Raw genomic sequence first — 21,802 nt, forward strand, 5'->3', positions numbered from 1 at the left:
GATGAACCTCTAAGGCATGGTAAGTGACAGAAGCCAGTCGCAAAAGACCACAAATTGGATTCTATTTATATGAAAGCAGAAAGTAGAGGAGTGGTGGTAGCCTAGGGCGGAGGGGTGAGGTGAGTAGGGAGGAACTGCTAATGGGTAGGGGGTTTCTTTTTAGGAGGATGAAAATGTTCTAAATCTTAGATTGTAGTGGTGGGTAAACAATTTTGAATGCACTGAAACCACTGAATTGTACATGTACACTTTAAATGGGTAACTTTTACAGTATGTGAATTATATAAAACAAGATGTTTTAAAAAGTCACTGACTTCCTCAAGAATTACTGAATAGTGGAGGTGAAAATCAGATTAGAATGGGTTAGTAAGTGGGAGGCAAGGAGGTGTGGCAGTGACTGGAAGGGGATACGGGGACAGGGAAAGTTTGTTGCTGTTTTAGAATGGTGTAGAATCTGTACTAAATGAAATGACCTAGTAAAGAAAGATTGATAGATAATGCAGGAGAGAGGAGAGGACCAAAGGAACTAAGTTCTTGAGAAGGCAAAGAGGGATGGGATCCAATCTATATATGGAAATACTGAGCCCTGCTAGGATGAGGCACATTTCCTTAGTTGGAAAACGAAGGAAGAAAATGGGTACAGATGCAGGTAGGTTTCTAGATTTCTTAGGAAAATAAGGGCGTTCCAATCTAATGGTTTGATTCAACAATAACGTATTGAGACTGTTCCAGGCACTGTTCTAGTGCACAGGATATATAGGCCCCAAAAGAGACAAAGACCCCTGACTTTGGAGCTTACATTTCAGAAAATGGCTTCTCAATGAAGTATGAGGCTAGATCAGTACCGTGTATCCCCGAAAATAAGACCTAACTGGGAAATAAGCCCTAGCATGATTTTTCAGGGTGACATCCCCTGAACATAAGTCCTAATGTGTCTTTTGGAGCAACAATTAATATAAGACCTGGTCCTATTTTCAGGGAAACACGGTAGTTCTCAAACTCTTGCATGCATCAGAATCACCCGCAGGCTTGTTAAAACTCAGATTGCCGGGTCCCATCCCCAGAGCTTCTGACTCAGTAGGCCTGGAGTAGGGCCCAAGAACGTTCATTTCTAACTGAGTTCCCATATGATGTTCAAGCTGCTTGCTGGTCTGGGGACCACATGTTGAGAACCACTGGGTTAGATCATCAACTGGGTGGTGAGGGGAGAAAGCACATGGGAGAGGAGGGGTGAAGAGAGAGTAGATATGAAATAGTCATAGCAGAAAGCAGTAGGACTGTCAGGGCCGTGCCATTATTGGAACTTGGAGACAATGTTTAAGTGAAACCAGTCTTTCTGGTTGTATGATTTTCTCCATCTGTGTTCATGTGCTGGAACATGGGAAAAGAATAATCTAGTTTATCAAGATTTGGGGTTTTGCAAGGTAAGTACTATAAAGTGAAGAAGAGACATGGCAATTGAGTATCTTTTTAAGGATATGATTACAATGTTCGACCATGGACTGTTGGCTAAGAAAGAACAGACATGAGTTGCAAATCAATGTGGTCTAAATGTAATTAAAGGACTGTAGCGGGAGTACTTGAGCACATAACCTAGAAGGACAGAATGTTCTAGTCTGAGAACAGAATGCTCCTCTGTATGATTTCGGAGCTGGTGCAATTTTTGTTATAACAAGGTTTAGGTGAGGCCAAGAAGTGCGTGATTTAGAAACAGAATGGCAATGTTTACATTCTAAGTCCCTAAGGGGGGAAAAAAATTGGAAAATTCTCTTTATTGTTCATCAGTATTTTTCAAATTGTAGGTTATGACCCATTAGTGGGTAATAAAATCAAGTTATGAATTGTGACCAGCATTTTCTTGAAAAGGAAATAGGGTACCTGAGGTAAGCAAAGTATTCCAGATACATAGATATGTAAGTATATACTGAATCCTGATTATGATGAAAAATTTTTTTGAAAGCTACTGCCCTTTAATAATTATGAAACAAATTGGTGGCATCCTTTGAAATCCAAATGCTTTATAAACAGTATTATCAGTTCTCCTTTCATGCTAAGTTAACTGAATTTTTCCTTATGAGTCAAAATTTTCCTTCATAGACCTAAACTCCTTATCAACATTGCTTGTCTTTACCTTTCAATCATGCTTTATTTTGATTAACTAGACACATCCAAATATTTTGCCTAAGTGGACTTTTAGTATATAGTTATAACATTTACTTGGTCCTTTTCTTTGTTTTAAAATTTACATTAAAAAATTATCTGAAAAACCTTTATTGTAATTGTTTTCCCCCCGAGTTACAAAATCTTTTGTGTAATTGTTAAACTAGCTGGATCTAGGTTCACCAAAGGTAAGACTATGAAAACTTTAGAGTATAAAGCAAGAACCATCAGTCTCATTAATGTGTCATCTGCAATACATTTTTAGTCACAGTTAATGTAATTTTTTTACTTGTCAGACAGAATGAAAATATTTTCAGTGAAGTAGGGAGGAGGATTAGCTGACTAATAGTTAGATATAAAACATCAAGCTAGACACCTCACCCACATCAGCTATTCCTACATGTCAGAAAGCTATAACACTTTAGCAGAATAAGTTCTGATGGTTTTGACTCTGAATTGAAAGTAATTGTAAAAAAAAGAAAAAATCAGAATTGCAAATATATTTTAAAACAGTCACATCAGAGAGCATTTGATACAACTCAAATAAAAGCTTATCATTAAAGCTTGTCATTATAAAAGAGAATTACCAGGAGTGACAAATATGATGATAACATATAGCAAACTGCTTTTTGTTCATCATTTCTCATTCAATGCTTGAAAAATCCTGATACAGAAGGTTTTAAAGTTAGGCAAATGTATTACATAGCAAATCTCAGAGGAGGCCCAAAACTCATGGCAGTTTGGAAAACGGGGGTTACAAATGTTATTATATTGAGAACATTGCTGAAGTAGAGTGTGATTAGAAACTTTTTCAACTTTTGCAGTGTGTGTCATTTTGGGGACTGGCTCTTTCAAAGTCAAATTAATCTTTCCAGGCCCCTCAAATACAGTCCAAGAATGAGACTTTGCTATTTAAATATAACATATCTGAGGTGCTATTTTCAAGTAATTCACATCCTGAGAACAAAAGGAAATGTGTTTCCATACCAACTTGTTACTTTGTTTTAGGTATCAAAGTACAGACTTTACATATTCCTAGATAGAAATAAAATCCTTGCTAATTTTATGTTTGTCATAAACTATATGCATAAATATGTTTGAACAATGTCAAGATACCATTAATTAGGGGTCCATTTAGTTTTAATTTTTAGTTCTAGTTACATAAACAAAACATTCTATTTCACTAAAGCTATTTATGTTAATGAATACATGAATACATATTTGAATTTCTATGTATATGGACTTTCTCAATGTTATATATTGTAAAGCAAAAATCAGGCTCTATTAAGCTTCACAAACTGAACTCTGTAAACAAAGCACGGGTTTTGCTTTAAGCTAACAATAGATATTCTTCAGACACACAGAAAATACATAAAACTGAGATCCATGAATGTTCTGACTTCCTCCCTGCTGCTCACATTCGTTAGTGTCATCTTTATCCTCAAAACATTTATCTGGGTAGGTCAATCTTGACTCTTCAATTCCATTTCAAAAATAACCACAGCCCAAAACATGCCTAGTAGAAGATTTTTGAATTATTAAAAATACAACTGCATTCTAATGACCTTCAGTATCTGTCAGTATCTACACAAATTATTTTATTTTAAATCAGTCTTTTCCCAAATTAGACATGTAAACAGCTGTACAGTATATCTGGGAGCAGTATTTAAGGATGAAGATGTTCAATCATTGTTATGGATTGAAAGAGTATCCCTCCACCACTTCCCAAATTCATGTGCTAAAATTCTAATCCCCAAAGTGACGGTGTTTGGATTTGGAACCTTTGGAAGGCGATGAGGTCATGAGGGTTGAGCCCTCGTGAATGGAATTAGTGCCCTTATAAAAAAGTGTTCTCGCCCTTTACACCATGTGAGGACATAAGGAGAAGATAGTCATCTATACGCCACAAAGTACACCCTCACTCGTCACCACATCTGCCTGTGCCTGGACCTTAGACATCTCAGCCTCCAGAACTGTGAGAAATAAATTCCTGTTGTTTATAAGCCTATAAGTCTATGGTAATTTGTTATAGCAGCTCAAAGGGACGAAGACAATCATTATGAGAACTACCCCCATCACAATGAGTGGAGCAGCATAGAGAAGACAAATTTCAATACTGAGCATGTTCATTTCTCATGCGCGAGATGAGCATTGATTTCCGTAGATTTCACAATGGGGCCAAGTCACAGAAGAGCCCCTAGCATTACTATCACCTACAGTGCTTGCAGGAATTATTACTATTATTATATGAGTCTTTGTTACCCATAGATATTTTTAGGTATCTTTTATTCAATTAATTTTCCAATTACAGTTGATATAAAACATCATATTAGTTTCAAGTGTGCAACGTAGTCATTAGACATCTATACACCTTACAAAGTGATCACCCGTTAAGTCTAGTACCCATCTGACACCATTCATAGTTATTACAATATTATTAACTATATTCCCAATGCTGTATTTTACATCCCCGTGATGTTTTATAATTGGTAATTTGTACTTCTTAATCCTTTTTACCTTTTCACCCATCCTTCCAAACCCCTTCCCATCTGGTGAACATCAATCTGTTCTCTGAATCTGTGAGTTTCTGTTTTGTTTGGTGGTTTTTGTTTTTCAGATTTCACATATAAGTGAAGTCAGATGGTATTTGTCTTTCTCTTGACTTATTTCACTTAGCACAATACCCTCTAGTTCCATCCATGGTGTTCCAAATGACAAGATTAAATTCTTTTTTATGATTGAGTAATATTCCATTGTATAAATGTACCACACCTTCTTTACCCATTTGTCTATCAATGGACACTTAGGTTGCTTCCATATCTTGGCTATTGTAAATAATGCTGCAATTAACAAAGGGGTTCCTATATCTTTTTGAATTCGTGTTTTGGATTTCTTTGGATAAATACCCAGAAGTGGAATTGCTGGGTCGTATAGTATATCCATTTTTAGTTTTTTGAGGAAACTCCATACTGTTTTCCGTAGCAGCTGCATCAGTTTGCAGTCTCACCAACAGTGCATAAGACTTCCCTTTTCTCCAAATCCGCGCCAATATGTTATTTGTTGATTTATTGATGATAGCCATTCTGACAGGTGTGAGGTGATATCTCATTGTGGTTTTAATTTGCATTTCCCTGATGATTAATGTTGAGCATCTTTTCATGTCTATTGGCCATCTATATGTCTTCTTGGGAGACATGTCTATTCAGGTCCTCTGCTCATTTTTTAATCAGATTGTTTGCTTGTTTGTTTGGTGTTAAGTTGTATGAGTTCCTAATATATTTTGGATATTAACTTCTTACCAGATGTATCATTGGTGAATATATTCTCCCATTAATAGGTTGTCATTTTGTTTTGTTGATGGTTTCCTTTGCTGTGCAAAAACTTCTTAGTTTGACATAGTCCCATTTGTTTATTTTTTTCTTTTTTATCCCTTGTCCAAGGAAACATATCAAAAAATATATTGCTAAGTGCGATGCCAAAGAGTTTACTGTCTATGTTTTCTTCAAGGAGTTTTATGGCTTCAGGTCTTACATTTGAGTCTTTAATCCATTTTGAGTTTATTCTTGTATATGAAGTAAGAAAGTGGTCTAGTTTCATTATTTTGCATGTATCTGTCCAATTTTCCCAATACCACTTATTGAAGAGACCATTTTTACCCCACTGTATATTTTTGCCTCCTCTGTCATAAATTAATTGACCACATAGATGTGTGTTTATTTCTGGACTCCCTGTTCTGTTCCATTGATCTATCTGTCTGTTTTTATGCTGTTTTGATTACTATAGCCTTGTACTATAGTTTGACTTCAGGTAGTGTGACACCTCCAATTTTGTTCTTTTCCAAGATTGCTTTGGCTGTTTCCTATAGATATTAAAGACTATTGCTTATATACATAGATGTCTCAGTCACTCAGAAATCACTTTAGCTAGTAATTTAAACACTGTGATTTCTCTGTTGCTACAAGAATTTTTTTTAATGATGAAGACAATTAGGGATCATTATTGACTTTGAAGCCTGGACATATATAGTTGCACACTGGGGGAAACCTAAAATTTCTGCCAATTTATCATTTAATTGTTACTCAACGAACTTGTTGAAGACAGGTTATCCAGAAATACAGGGAGTTAGAAAGCTGAGTTCTAATTCTAGTTTTGCATCCTTAGAAAAGATGCTTAAATCTTGGATTTCAGTTTCCTCAACTGGAAAATCAAGAAATTGTAATAAAATAACTCTAAAGTTTCTTCCAGGTCTAAAATTCTAATTCTATAATTCTATTCCAAATATCATTTTGAATTTGAATGATGGAACAAAAGCAGTTTTAAAGTATAAATTAACAAACTTCAGATCCAAACAAATGTTTTCACATAGGCCAGCAGAATGGAAATAAACTCTGTATATTCCTTTTATAATCAATATGGGAATACTCTGCTTTATGCATTAGGTGTATTTTTAGAAGGTGAATGTATATTTATTTTGATAAATGTAATCAATCTTTGCACTGAATCCATTCGTTAGGAAAGAATCCTTCAGATTTTATATAGCTTGTTTTCTTAAAGAGACATGTCTATTAAGCTTCATATTTTTGCCAACTTGTTATGAAATTTTATATTTCAAACAAGAGAGTACTATTTCCTACCTCTTCAAGATTATTTATTTACAAGAGCTTATTATTCTATCTCCGCTCTTTAGGCTGACATGAGTCCAATCCACATTTTCTATTTTTTAAAATTTATTTTTCAATTATAGTTGACATATACATTTTCCACTAGAGAAAAGGCAAGGAGTCAGGTTGTAAATGAATATGAAAGCTGGCTCTCTTTCAGCACTACATATTGCCGTCTCGGTTTATAGAGCAAAAACCATAATAGAGTATTCCAGCATAAAAACACATTTAATTTGCATTCATTTTCAAATATACTGGGTGGATGAGTTCTGTTAGATGGACAGGATAGTATTTTAGTCAGACCTTTTGCCAAGTTGACTTTTGAGTATCTTCCACGTGCATATTAAGGCAAAATACATTTTAAGACTGCAAACTGTTATAAACCAAGCCAGGAAGCATTTTCATCACAATGCCAAACCTACACAAATCACTAAAGACATCATTAGATAAATTAGAGGTTTAAAAGTACATCCTTCCTGACACTGGCAACGTGGGCGTCAGCGCAGCCCCCACAGCTGTGCTGCAGCCGTTTTGGCAAAGCATTGCTAAGGTAATAACAATTCTGAAGGTGGGATGTTTCCATTAGTTAATTTTGAGAGAGGCTCATGCAGAGCAGCCTCATCTCAGCCCACATGTGGGCCGGTGCTATCGGCGTGCCCTTGCTAGGGGGACAGCACTTCAATGTTGAATTTCCGATCACCCCCTCTGCTGCTCCCGAAGTTAATCATATGTATTCTAAATCTAGAGTAACACATTAAACCAAGAATAAAGAAGGCAAATTCTCCACCTGACTTATATTCTTTTTCTCAGCGGACTAAACAGAGGACTGCATTTTCCCCCTTTAAGCTTTTTTCTTTTTTTCTATAGCAACCTCTAGGAACACCACCTGGAGCCAACGGATCGTGATGCCCACACACCACGGATTCTCTTAGCTTTTCTGAATTAAAACAGTGGTACCTACAAATGACTAGTTCCTACACTTCTGGGCGTGGGGTTCTCACAACACAAATCTCATTCCCTATGGCTGCTGTCAGTGTAACCTTAGCACTCATTTGTTCACACTGGCCAGGTTGACCTTCAAGCAAGACCAACAATATGCTAAGTTTTCTGTGACTAGCAAGCTACATGCTAAACATTTACCAGAGATCAAACTACCACTAGTGCCACAAGACCACAAAAACAAGCGAGCTTTGCAGGTAATTACTATTTTTCTTGTCCTCTTTCCTCCTTGACCAAAAAGAATTAAACAGCACAAGCTTACTGAAACTTGTCAGCATCACCAATGTGACCTTCCTGTTGCCGAATCCTGCAGTCTGTTCTCAGGTCTGACTCACTTGGGAGCATCTGACTGCTGATATTCCTTTTATTACACTTTCTTCTCTAGGCTTCCAGAACATCATACTCTCCTGTTACTCCCAGAGTTCTGTCTTCTCAATCTCCTTTGATGGTTCTTCCTCTTCTCCCTGCCCTTGCAATGCCTCTCACTGTGTTGCAAGTCTTTCCTTTCTGCATAGCCTCTATCAATTTCTAGTATACTATATGAATTTATTATGTTTATTGTTTATTTTATGTCTCCACTCCTCCTCCCACTAGACCACAGATGTTTTTGTCTGCCATGCCCATCGATGGGTCATCGATGCCATGCCCAGGTCAGTGCCTAGCACACAGTGACCAGTACATATCTGCTGAATGAAGAAACTTTTGTCTTTCTGATTTATTAATATGTATGTTCAAGTTACTCCCTAATTCCCTAGAAAGAATGTTAAGAGTAGAAAATCAATACATTTACAAAAGAATATTCCACATAACAATGCTGAGTTCTTACATGAAACTTGGGCTTGTATCAGTAAACAGGTGTTATCCATTGGCAAACAGGAATTATGGTCATATTTACACTTTTATTGTCAACTCAAATAACTGGTTTATATTGAGGCCTCATTTTCATTAGAGACTTTAGTCCCTCTCACTGAGAGATAATGCATTTAAATTTCAAAAGTAAGTATGGCTGTTTAATAGGAACTCTATCTACTTCAACGAATATTTCGAAATGATTGACCAGTCTTAAGCAGCGGCTTTACTAAAATGATGCACAATTATCCTTTGAAACAATTAGAAATAGAACTCTATTTAATGGTTCTAGTAATCCATGTTACTATTATTGAATATTAATTTAAGTCATAACCTGTTTCATAAACATTCTGAATACAATAATATTCAAAGCAAAATTGTATCTTGTTTTCAGGAAAAATGATAAGTGTAGCTACAATCTGAGTTCTTATTACATGCCACCTAATGTACTAAATTCTTTACATTTTTTTTATCTCTTTTCATTCTCACAATGGCACTGTGAAATAGAATGTACCTGAAATTCCAGCCGAAGAAACTGATGATTACAGAAGTTAATAGAGCCACATTTTATTTTTTAAATTAAATTTATTGGGGGTGACATTGGTTAATAAATATCAAATATATGGTGATGGAAGGAGAACTGACTCTGCGTGGTGAACACACAATGGGATTTATAGATGATGTAATACAGAATTGTACAGCTGAAATCTATGTAACTTTACTAACAATTGTCATCCCAATAAACTTTAATTAAAATAAATAAATAAATTTATATAGGTGTCAACTGTACAATTCTATAATACATCATCTGTATATTGCATTGTGTGCTCACCAACAAAGTCAAATTTCCTTCTGTTACCATATATTTGACCCCCTTTAGCCTCTTCTACCAACCTCCCTCCTCCCTTACCCTCTGGTAACTACTAAACTGTTGTCTGTGTCTATGAGTTTTTCTTCGTTTGTTTGTCTTGTTTATTTGTTGCTTTCAGTTTTATATTCCACATATGAGTGAAGTCATGGTTCTCAATTTTTTTCTGTCTGATTTATTTCGCTTAGCACGATAATCTCAAGATCCATCCTATCATTGCAAAGGCTGTATTTCATTTTTTCTTATAACCAAGTAATGTTCCATTGTATATATGCACCACATCTTCTTTATTCAGTCATCGATCAAAGGACACTTTGTTGTTTCCGTATCTTTGGCGACCGTGAATAATGCTGCAATGAACATAAGGGTACAAGTATCTTTAAGGATAAATGTTTTCTGATTTTGGGGGTGGATACCGAGAAGAGGGATTGCCTGGTCATATGGTAATTCTATTCTTAATTTTTTTGAGGCGCCTCCATACTGTTTTCCATAGTGACCACCAATTTACATTCCCACCAACAGTGTATGAGAGTTCCTTTTTATCCACAGGCTCTCCAATACTTGTTATTACTTGTCTGGTTGATAATAGCCATTCTAATAGGTGTGAGGTGGTAACTCATTGTGGTTTTGATTTGCATTTCCCTATCAGCTAGTGAAATTGAGCATCTTTTCATCTATCATTTGGCCATTTGTATGTCTTCTTGGGAGAAGTGTCTGTTCAGGTTCTCTGCCCATTTTTTAATTGGATTGTTTGTTTTTTGTTGTTGAGTTGAACGAGTTCTTTATACATTTTGGATATTAGCCCCTAATCAAAGATGTTGTTTGCAAATATCTTCTCCCATTCGGTTAGTTGCCTCTTTGTTTTGTTGATGGTTTCTTTTGTGTGCAGAAGCTTTTTAGTTTGATATGATCCCATTCATTTATTTTTGCTTTTGCTTCCCTTGCCTTTGAGGTCAAATTCATAAAATCCTCTCTAAACCCAAGGTCCATAAGTTTAGTACATATGCTTTCTTCTTTGCAATTTATTGTTTCAGGTCTTATATTTAGGTTTTTTATCTATTTTGAGTTAATTTTGGTACATGGTGACAGATAGCAGTATAGTTTCATTATTTTGCATGTTTAGATTTTAAACCCAGGTTTGTAAGTTTTGAAAACTATACTGTAAACCTTTAAGAGTATAAAGGCATACCTTGGAGATATTGTGGGTTTGGCTCCCACCAGAATAAAGCAAGAATCACAATAAAGCGAGTCATAATCTTTTTGCTGGTGGAGACGTCTTGCTTTCAATTTGTAAAAAATGCAATACTTGTGAAGCATAATAAACTGAGGAGCAATAACATGAGGTATGCCTATTATAGTTTATCCCAAGAACAGGTGTGGTAATAATTATTCAGATTCTACTGACTGAGAAAACAGAGATACAAGATAATTTGCTAAATTAACCAAAAACATAGTGCTATTGGAAACATGTTATCGGAATTTTGGGTCCTTACTTTAGTTTTTACATGAACATCTTATGTATGTGTTCATTTATTTTAAAAAATATATGTTCACCACCCAGAGTCAGTTCTCCTTCCATCACCATATATTTGACCCCCTTTACCTTCTTCTACCATCCCTCTACCCCCTTACCCTATGGTAACCACTAAACTGTTGTCTGTGTCTGAGTTTTTGTTTCTTTATTTGTTTATCTTGTTCCTTTGTTACCTTCAGATTTATATCCCACATATAAGTGAACTCATACCGTTCTCAACTTTTTCTGTCTGACTTATTTCACTTAGCATAATAATCTCAAGATCCATCCATGTTGTCACAAATGGCAGTATTTCATCTTTTCTTATGGCAGAATAGTATTCCATTGTGTATATACATCACATCTTCTTTATCATGGTGTCAGTCTCTTTAATTTTATCAATTCTGGTGGGTATATTGTGATTTAATTTGCTATCAAATCCTTTTTTTAGAGTTGAGATAATATAATAAGCAATAGTAATATAATAATATATAATAAACATAATAATTTCTTTCAGATATTAAGTAGTCCTGATAACAGTATCAGATTGCTTCTAATATGAAGAGTAAATTCTTCCATACTTACAGCCTTTTTAAAAATTTCTGGTTGTATGTGCCAGACAAAGCAATTCTACTTCAAAAATCAGACATGTTATTAAGTGACAATCTTTTATTACACCTACATTAATGGACATGGTCATACAAGTTTGGTATTTCCAAGTACACAGAAAAACAAGTCACACATTAACTAAGTAAAATCTGATAACTCTGATAATACCTTGATATTCAATACCCTAATAATCTTGGGTTTAAAGCAGAAATATCCACTAATGTCATGAATGGATTCTAAAGTGATAGAAAAGATAATAGAGGATACCATTTCATACAAATAAATTGTTTCAGGTGGTCACATCAAGGGAAAATATGACCTAAACAAGGAAAATATTTAATAATGGCACTTGGCAACAGCAATCCATGTCAAGAAATGTTATAGAATTACAAGTATATATAATACTATTAAACTAGTAAATTCATTATCAGAGGACTGTGGATATAGTAAAGGAAAATTTACTGAGGGTAAGTGAAATTAAAAAGTGTGTATACCTAAAACTGGTTCCACCAAAAAGAGATACTATTTTCATCACTGTAGCCTTACAAAGATAGCATGCTTTTATATGACTTTATAGTAAAATATGGCTTTCTTTGTTTTTTAAAACAAATACAGTGTTTCTTTAAAAATCTTTTAAAATGCTTTCTACAAAGTTATATTCATGGTAAGTCAATGGAAGATGCCCCAATACACCTTTAGGAATTTTCACTTTTAGTTCCTTTAGCACAGCAAGTGCTACATAATAACTTAAAAACAAATAAACAAACCTTGGGCCAAATTTTACCTAGCTGAAGAATCAGTATCAGTATTAGTATGTGTTATGGGCTGACCTGTGTTCTGTCAAAATTCGTATGTTGAAGTAACTTCTAATATCTTACAATTTGACTGAACTTTAAGATAGGGTGTTTAAACAGGCAATTAAGTTAAAATGAGATCATTAGGGTGGGCCTAATCCAATATGATTTATGCCTTTATAAGAAGAAGAAAGCTGGACACATACAGGCACAGAGGGAACACCGTGTGAAGACACAGGGAGAAGAAAGCCATCCACAAGCCAAGGAGAAAGGTCTCTGTAGAAACTAACCCTGCTAACACCTTGATCTTGGACTTCTAGCCTGTAGAACTGTGAGAAATAAATTTCTGTTGATACTTTTGTTACAGTAGCTCTAGAAAAATAATACGGTATAATACTAATGGTGTAGGTAGGGTACTTTCATATTAAAATCTGGTATTTACTTTACTTTTTTTTTTTTTTTTTTCAGTTCCAGACTAACTTCTTTAAGACCCTGGACTTCGCTAATTCCTAGGACTCAAAAGAGTAAGTCTTTTCATCATACTGTACTTCAATTCATACATTCATGAAGCGTGGAATTATGGTATTCCTGTCTAGAGTCTATATATCTGTATTCTACACTTTAACCTTAGCTGTTTACCATCAAACTATAAAATAATCTTTCAAAGTATAACCTTGATAAATGATACATGTGAGAGACTTCTAAAGATAGAAAAGTATTACTCAGTGTTAAACTAAGAATTAATTTGAGGTGACACTCTTACAGTAACAAAGGCACCTGATGTATCTATTTTGGGAAACTGAGAATGGTGGAAAAACTGCAATTCAAACACTTCACCAAGGACTCCATTACTTAACTATTTTTATAAAGGTAGCTACAGGAGGCCGAAAGACTGAAAATGCCATAAGCTAGTTTAAAAGTCAGTAAGTAATTTATCTCTACAGTATAAAAATGGATACATTTAAAAGCAAAGCTATTTATCAGAAGTCCATACAATTCTGATAAATCTAGATCAGGTTTAAAAAACTAAATTGTAACTTAAGACATTAAAATGAAAGCACAAATCATTTAATCTATGACAATGGAAGCAAGAATTTACAGTGGGGTAAATACAGTCTATTTAATAAATGGTGCTGGGAAAACTGGACTGACACATGCAAAAAAACTGAAGCTGGACCACCTCCTTACACCATATACAAGAATAAATTCAAAATGGATTAAAGACTTAAATGTAGGACCCGAAACCATAAATCTCTTAGAAGAAAATATAGGGAGTAAATTTGCAGACATTTCCCTAAGTAATATTTTTACTGATCTATCCCCTCAGGTAAGGGAAGTAAAAGAAAAAATAAACATATGGGATTACATCAAACTAAAAAGTTTTTTCACAGCAAAGGAAACCACCAATAAAACAAAAAGGCAACCTACTGAATGGGAGAAGATATTTGTCAATAATACATCTGATAAGGGGTTAATATACAAAATTTATAAAACACTCATTCAACGCAACACCAAAAAAACAAACAACCCAATTGAAAACTGGGCAGAGGACAAAAAGAGACATTCTTTTTTGCCAACAGACATATAAACAGACAGATGGCCAATAGACATGAAAAAATGCTCAACCTCACTAATTATTAGAGAAATGCATATAAAAACCACAATGAGCTACCACCTCACTCCTCTCAGAATGGCTATCATCAATAAATCAACAAAATTGACCCAGCAATTCCACTCTTAGGTATCTATCCAGAGAAATCCAAGACGCTAATTTGAAAAAATATATATGCACCCTATGTTTATTGCAATGCTATTCACAAAACCAAGACTTGGAAACAACTGAAATGCCCATCGGTGGATGACTGGATTAAGAAACTGTAAGTACAATTATACAATGGCATATTGCTCGGCTATAAAGAAGAATGAAATCTTACCATTTGCCACAATATGGATGGACCTACAGAACATTATGCTAAGTGAAATAAGTCGGAGAAAGACAAATACCATATGATCTCACTTATATGTGGAATCTAAAGAACTGAATAAATGAGCAAAGTAAACAGTCTGAGAGATATAGAGAAAAACTGATGGTTGCTAGATGGGAGGGGAGTGGGAGGAAGGGTGAGGGGTGGGGACTAGAAAGCACAAATTGGTAACTACAATATTGCCTCGGGGATATGAAAGACAGTTTGGGGAATATAATCAATTATGTTGTAAAGATTTTGTGGGGTGTCAGATGGGCACGTCTTATTAGGGAGACCACTTCATGGACGGTGTAGATGCCTGATCACTGCACTGTACACCTGAAGCTGAATAATACTGTATGTCAACTATAATGTAATATATATATAGTCACGGGATATGGAGTACAGCATAGGGAATCGAGTCAATGGAATTGTAATAGATATACACGATGTCAGAGGGGCGATAGATTTGGGGAGGGGGTTATCACTTTGTGAGGGGTGTAAATGTCTAACTATTACATTGTTTTGTACACCTGAAATGAATTAAAAAAAAAAGAAACAAAGCACAGAGTCTCTGATTCAATGTTAGTCAATGTTTCTAAAATCAAGTTTTATTTTTCAGCTTACAATTTAAGTATTAGGTTGGTGCAAAAGTAATTGCAGTTTTTGCAATGATTTTTAACCTTTTAAAATGCAATTACTTTTGCATCATCCTAATAACTTGTTTTTAAGTACACATTTATTTTATACATTTGAATTTATAACATGTACATATTATAAAGTCAATTCTGTTTGAAAATGAGATTGTTTTAATTAACTTAAACACTTTAAATCTGAAGTTGTAGGTACTATTACAATCTTATATCAGCATGGAGATCTTGCTTTTTTCCTCTACTTTGTTTTTGTTATGTTTTAATTAAGACAATCCATTTCCACAAATCCCATGTAAATGGCAACAGTTTTTTAAAAATCGGCTTCTCCTAAAATCTCAAGCTACTGATTAATTACATAAAAATGGCAAAGTTTATTAGGAGATAAAAAGAAACACAAAAAATAATCTGGCAGCACAATTAATTGGTTGTGGGCTCTAAGGCTATTACATTAATATTTGTGTTTCTTTATTATAATTTTTAAATAACATATATAAAAACATATATATAATATATAAGCATACATGTAATTCAGCCTTTCATACATGTATCACAGCCTCTCATCTCCATTAAGCTCTGTTTGTCCCATAAACGGATCCAAATTCACATCCCTCCTGCCCAACCTCCCCAACCCAACCCTTCCCCTGTGCTCTCTGGAACTCAAGGTCTGTCATCAGCAAACCTCCTGTATTCAGCCTCTTCCCTGATCATCCCATTCCTTTCACCTTCTTACATTAACCAATACTTGACTCCCTTGAAAAGATATTGTTTTCCTCGGAGCCCTCTCAGGAGTGTCAGTTTTCTCTTTCATCCCTTAAATCATCTGGCTTTGAGGTAGGTTAGGTATCTTCCTTGTTCCTCATGGCCACCTACCTTCTTCCTAAAAACCCTTTGAAACTTACACTATCAGGCTATTTCATTCACTACTCACGACCATTAGCATCTTCAGCAAACCTTCACGTCCTCTTACTTGAATATTTTAGCAGCAAACCTACTGTCTCTTTCTACCACAACTCTTAAAAACTGCGTGGTTTCAGTGTCTACACAGATGATCTTTCTAACGCTCAGACATCTCAGGTCCTCCACTGCAACTCAGTCTCACGATCCTCCTCCAGGCCATGTCACTACTAATAACTAAATAACCTTCAAAGCATCCATTTCAGGGATCTTACACTCCACCTACCAGCTCCTATCTTTCCAACTCACTCCCCATAGAACATGAACTTCACCAATTTTAACTCTCAGGACCTTTAATACATTTTCCCTACAATCTTCACTACTTTCCTTCCCTGTTCCACCATTACAATCACTCTTTTGCATAAACTCTCAAATCTCTTATCCCCTGCCAAACTCACTTTGTAAAATCCTGGTTAACTCCAACTCTCTCCTTACTCCAGCCATCACCCAAACAGCTGAGTGTGACCGAAGTGAAATTCAACATACTGACGTGTCATCCTTGAATTTATGACCTCGAACTTTAAGAGTGCCCTTCGTATTGCTTAACAACTTACACAATTTTTTCTTAATCAAAGAACTCTCTCCTCCTTCCTGCTCCTAATTCTCATTGAGAAAACAGAAATGATTAGAAGTCACATAAGCTCCCATCACCAAACTTTGTGCACCTGTACCCAGGAACTCTGTCCTTTTTCCTATTACAGTGGTAGAAGTGTCCACGCTCCTAATGCTGTCTCTCCCACTTGTATCTACTAGATTCCATCCACTATGAACAACCAAAAATATCACTCCTGCAATTGTCTTCTCTCTCACATTATCAATTTTCACTCTATAAGTCATTTCCAATAATACAAAGTATCTCCAATGTTAAAATACAAGTTTGTCGACCAACATTTCACTTCCCCAGCCAAAATCTCATTTCTCTGCTGCCCATTACAACCAAATTTGAAAGAGTAATCTGTATTTGCTTTCTCTGCTTTCTCTATTCCTATCGTCTGTAAAAATTTTCCTTTTACTGTAGTAAAATACACATAACATTTACAATCTTAACCATTTTAAGTGTACAGTTCAGTGGTATTAAATACATTAATAATGTTTTGCAACCATCACCAACATCCATCTCCAGAACTCTTCTCACCTGTAGAACTCAAACTCTATATTCATCAAATAATAACTCCCACCATCGCCAAGCCCTTGGCAACCACCATTCTACTTTCTTACTTTCTATCTCGATGATTTTGACTACTTTAAGTACCTCATATAAATGAAATCATACAATATTTGTCTTTTTGTGACTGACTTATCTCACGTAACATAATGTCCTCAAGTTTCCTCTGTGTGGTAGCATGTGTCAGAATTTCATTCCTTTTTAAGGCTGAACAGTATTCCATTGTATGTATATACCACATTTTGCTTCTTCATTCATTTGTCGATGGACACTTGATTTCCACATTTTAACCATTACGAAAAATGCTACGAACATGGAAGTACAAATACCTCTTTGAGACCTTGCTTTCAATTCTTTGGGGTATATACCCAGAAGTGGAATTGTGGTTCATATGGTGATTTTATGTTTAATTTTGGGGGGAACTGCCATACTGTTATCCACAGCAGCTGTACCATTTTATATCGCTATGAACAGTGCACAAGGGTTCCAATTTCTCCATTTCCTCACCAACGTTTGTTATTTTCTACTTTATTTTTGATAGTAGACATCCTAGTGAGTGTGAGGTGGTACCTCATTGTAGTTTTGATTTGTATTTCCCTAATGATTAGTGATGTTGAGAATTTCTTCATGTGCTCATTGGCCATTTGTATATTTTCTTTGAAGAAATGTCTATTCAACTCCCTTGCTCATTTTTGAATTCAGTTTTTCAGTTGAGTTTCAGGATTTCTCTCTATATTCTGGATATTAATCCCTTATCACATATATGATTTATAAATATTTTCTTCCATTCTGTGGGCTGCCTTCTTACTCTGTTGATAGTGTATTCTGATGCAAATTTAAAAATTTTTTCATCATGTTCAATTGTCTATTTTTTCTTTTGCTGCCTGTGCCTTTGGTGTCATATCCAAAAAAATCACTGTAAAGTTCAATGTCATGAAGCTTTTGCCCTAGGTTTTCTTTTATGAGTTTTACTGTTTTAGGTCTTCAATTTAAGTCTTTGATCCATTTTGAGTAAACTTTTGTGTATGGTGTTAGGTAAGCATCTAACTTCATTCTTTTATATGTGTATATCCAGTTTTCCCCGCACCATTTGTTGAACAGACTGTCCTTTGCCTATTGAATGGTCTTGGCACACTGTTAAAAATAATTTGACCATATATTTGAGGGTTTACTTCTGCGTCTCTATTCTAGTCCATTGGTCTATGTCTATCTTTATGCCAGTACCACACTGTTTTGATTACAATAGCATTATAGTATGTTATTGAATTAGGAATTGTGAGTCCTCTGGTATTGTTCTTCTTTTTCAAGACTGTTTTTACTATTTTGGGTCTTTTGAGATTCCCTATGAATTTTATAATAGGTTTTTCTATTTCTGCAAAAAAAAAATCACCGAAATTTTCATAGGGATTGCATTGAATCTGTATTTTGCTTTGGGTAGTATTGACATCTTAATAATATTATGTATTCCAATTCATGAACATGGGATGTCTTCCCATTAATATGTCTTCTTTAATTTCTTTTAGCAATTTTTTGTAGTTCATTGTACAAGTCTTTCACCTCCTTAGTTAAGGTAATTCCTAAGCATTTTATTCTTTTTTATGCTATTGTAAATGGAACTGTTTTTGTGATTTCCTTTTCAGATTGTTCATTGTTCATGTATGAAAATACAGCTGATTTTTGCATTTTGATTTTGTATCCTGCTACTTTACAGAATTCATTTATTAGTTCTAACAGGTGTGTGTGTGTGTGTGTGTGTGTGTGTGTGTGTGTGTGTGTGTGTGTAATCCTTAGGGTTTTCTACATTTAAGCTCATACCATCTGCAAACAGATCATTTTACTTCTTCGTTTCCAATTTGTATGCTTTTTTGTTTTGTTTTGTTTTTGCCTAATTGCTCTGACTAGAATGTCTAGTACTATGTTGAAAAGAAGTGGTGACAGTGCACAGTACAGGTAACCCCCATATAACACGGCATTTCTATAACACAGTTTCACTCTAACACCGTTCAAGAATTGAGGAAAACCCTCGTACAACACAGCATCCTAGAACTCGGTTTCACTGTACCACGGTTTGAGAATCAGGGAAATCCCCGAACAACACGGAGCATAATAAGAGCTTTTAAGAGCAAAAGATATCTCATTCAAAATTAGGGAAATCCCCGAACAACACAGAATGTAATAAAAGCTTAGTAGTGATGACAAAAAAAACATTATCTAATACATATTAATATGTTATACTTTTGGTGAAAATTGCTTTAATAAAGACATTTCTCTTAATTATAAAAATATAATAGTATGTTTTTTTAATTTTTGGAACCGAACCCCCTTTTTTGTACTAGTTCTTTGTTTTGTATAACACGGATTCACATAACATGGCATTTTTTAGGAACCTAACAACTGTGTTATACGGGGGTTACCTGTACTATGTTGACTAGAAGTGGTGATAGCTCTGCCCTTATTTATGGCTCAGTTAGAATGCTTGGGGTCTTAAAGATACCAACATCCCAGTTTATTTAAATAACATTTAGACCTTATAACTGCAGCTCATAAAAACAATGTCCTTTCTGTATTTTTTCTAGATTTAGATTTTGGGTTCAAAAAGCAAAGATCATGAGTCTTTAAAAGTATCTGAATAAATGTTTCTTATTCAGTTTTTTAAAACCCTTCATTTTTAAAGCATATGTTGTTTGTAAAAAAAAAAAGCTATTTTAGGGAATTTATAGTAGGTAAAAAGCACATCACTAAAAATCATAAATTAAACATTATAAATCAGAATGAGGTAGTACAGCATTAAATCTAGCCTTACATGAAAGAGGATTTTCTTCTACTTGACACAAATTCCAGTCTAAGTAATCTCTACCTGAGAAAGGAATATGCCCTTAGGAATTCTACCAGTTAAATAGTTCACTTCTGAAGGAACTATTTTTAAATAAGCCTTAAACATGTTCCAAACCCCCAATACAGTTGGCAGCTTCAGAAAAACTTAATTACCCTATTATTTAACCATCCGAAGAAACCAATCCAGTGACTACCATGGCACTTATTACCTGCTGTGAGCACAGTCAAGTGGATTCCCCACTGTTAAATTCACAAAATAAACTTAGGGAAGGAAAAAAGAAAAGAAATAGGAATGCTGATGGGGAAGTAACAAAATATAGCAACTAGGGACAAAATGAGAATCGCAACTTGGTTTTTGATACTGAGAAAGATTTGAGAAACTGTTTTCATAAATTATATGAAAAGTATCTAGGACAATGCATTTGCTCATATGGTAAAATAAAATTCAGACTAAGGATAATTTGCTACAATTTTCTTTAAGTACTACTCCTTAGGTACCAGAGAATAAAATTACAATTGGACTTTGAAATGAACTGGTAGGGTCAGTAAGCGAAAACTGGAAAAATTAAAAAAAAAAAAAAAAAGAAAAAAGATAGGTAGTGAAACATTTTTCTTTTTCGCAGAGGAACCATAATGGTGCAAAGTATGTATTATTCTCATGAGAAAAAGTAATTGGCAGTAGACACTTTGGCAGGGTTCAAAACCGTTTTACTTTACTACTATAGCTTCCCTTCTAAAGTCACTATAAAATTTGTTCTGTGCTACTTAAGTTAAAAGAAGAGTAGTGGTAGCAAGCTGAGTAAATCTGATTGCAGAGAGCTATTTTCTATTTTTAAATGGTTTTTGGAAAGATGTCTCCTTAATAGAAATGCTGAATTATAACCTTAACCAACACCTCTAGGCATCACCTTAACAAAAACTGTCATAGAAGTAAATGGACTGGAAGAAACAGGAGACTATGCTATATTAATAAGTGCTATAATCCTCTATCTAGGAAAACAAACATAAACAAATAGACAACAATAGCAACAATTACAATAAAAATAAACTCTAGGTCTGACATGAAAAAAAAATCTCACGCATCAGGTGTACTCTTTAATTTCCAGTGAATACAGACAGTTCTTACAATTACTGAAGAAATCTGTTAACTGGAAAATTAGTGGTATATAGTATCAAATGTTTGTATGGTTCTTTACAAAATGTCTACACATACATTATCTTGGTTATGCCTTGTCAAACCCTGTGAGGTAGGTACAATAGGTATTAAAACGTAAAATCATAGAATTGGAAGGAACTATAGAAGTCATTTAGTCAACCTTCACTTTGCAGGTAAGAATTCTCTCTATAGTATCACTAACATCTGATTAAATTAATTAGCTTCAGTTATACTTTGTTTAATGACAGAATTATCAAAGGCTTATGAAGAATGAGCAAGGCTTAACTGAGTATTTTCTCAAACAGGAACAGGAAAACAAGGCAATAGAAAATTCTACCTCTATCAGCTATTTTCTGTTTACTGAGAATTTATTATGAGCCAGGCACTGTCTTTATGTACATGATCTCATTTAATCCTTACAGCAACCTATAAGAAGCAGCTAATAGCTGCTTAGTTGGCATATTTTGCTCGAAACTATTTTTTCCCAGACTAAATGGAGCAGCTCTGAGAATGTATGTTGAATAGTAGGCCTAGCTAAAGATAAAATATGGTTATACCCATTTTATAGATATGAAAAATGAGTTAAGTGAATTAGTCATATTTAGTAAGTAATGGGGCAGGA

At 34.7% G+C, this 21,802-nt stretch overlaps 2 protein-coding genes across 9 annotated transcripts in view; one reads left to right on the top strand and one right to left on the bottom strand.

The window, feature by feature from the left end:
- The window catches only part of TRIM37 (tripartite motif containing 37), a 162,144-nt gene that overhangs the window by 112,247 nt on the left and 28,095 nt on the right, over positions 1 to 21,802 (top strand). For 2 of the 7 annotated variants that reach the window (XM_074319741.1, XM_019736345.2), the window contains 3 exons: positions 7,891 to 8,017; positions 8,415 to 8,470; positions 12,922 to 12,977. In XM_074319741.1, coding sequence (XP_074175842.1) covers positions 7,891 to 8,017; positions 8,415 to 8,470; positions 12,922 to 12,977 — 239 coding nt within the window. Of the gene's footprint in view, positions 1 to 7,890; positions 8,018 to 8,414; positions 8,471 to 12,921; positions 12,978 to 14,194; positions 14,245 to 21,802 lie in introns of those variants that run through there. The other 5 variants (XM_074319743.1, XM_074319745.1, XM_074319740.1 and 2 more) reach the window with 4 other exon arrangements.
- PPM1E (protein phosphatase, Mg2+/Mn2+ dependent 1E) overlaps positions 1 to 21,802 on the bottom strand; it is a 125,898-nt gene that overhangs the window by 24,927 nt on the left and 79,169 nt on the right. The window lies entirely within an intron of this gene.

The sequence above is a fragment of the Rhinolophus sinicus genome, linkage group LG15 (assembly GCF_036562045.2).
Source record: "Rhinolophus sinicus isolate RSC01 linkage group LG15, ASM3656204v1, whole genome shotgun sequence".
NCBI classification, from domain to species: Eukaryota; Metazoa; Chordata; class Mammalia; order Chiroptera; family Rhinolophidae; genus Rhinolophus; species Rhinolophus sinicus.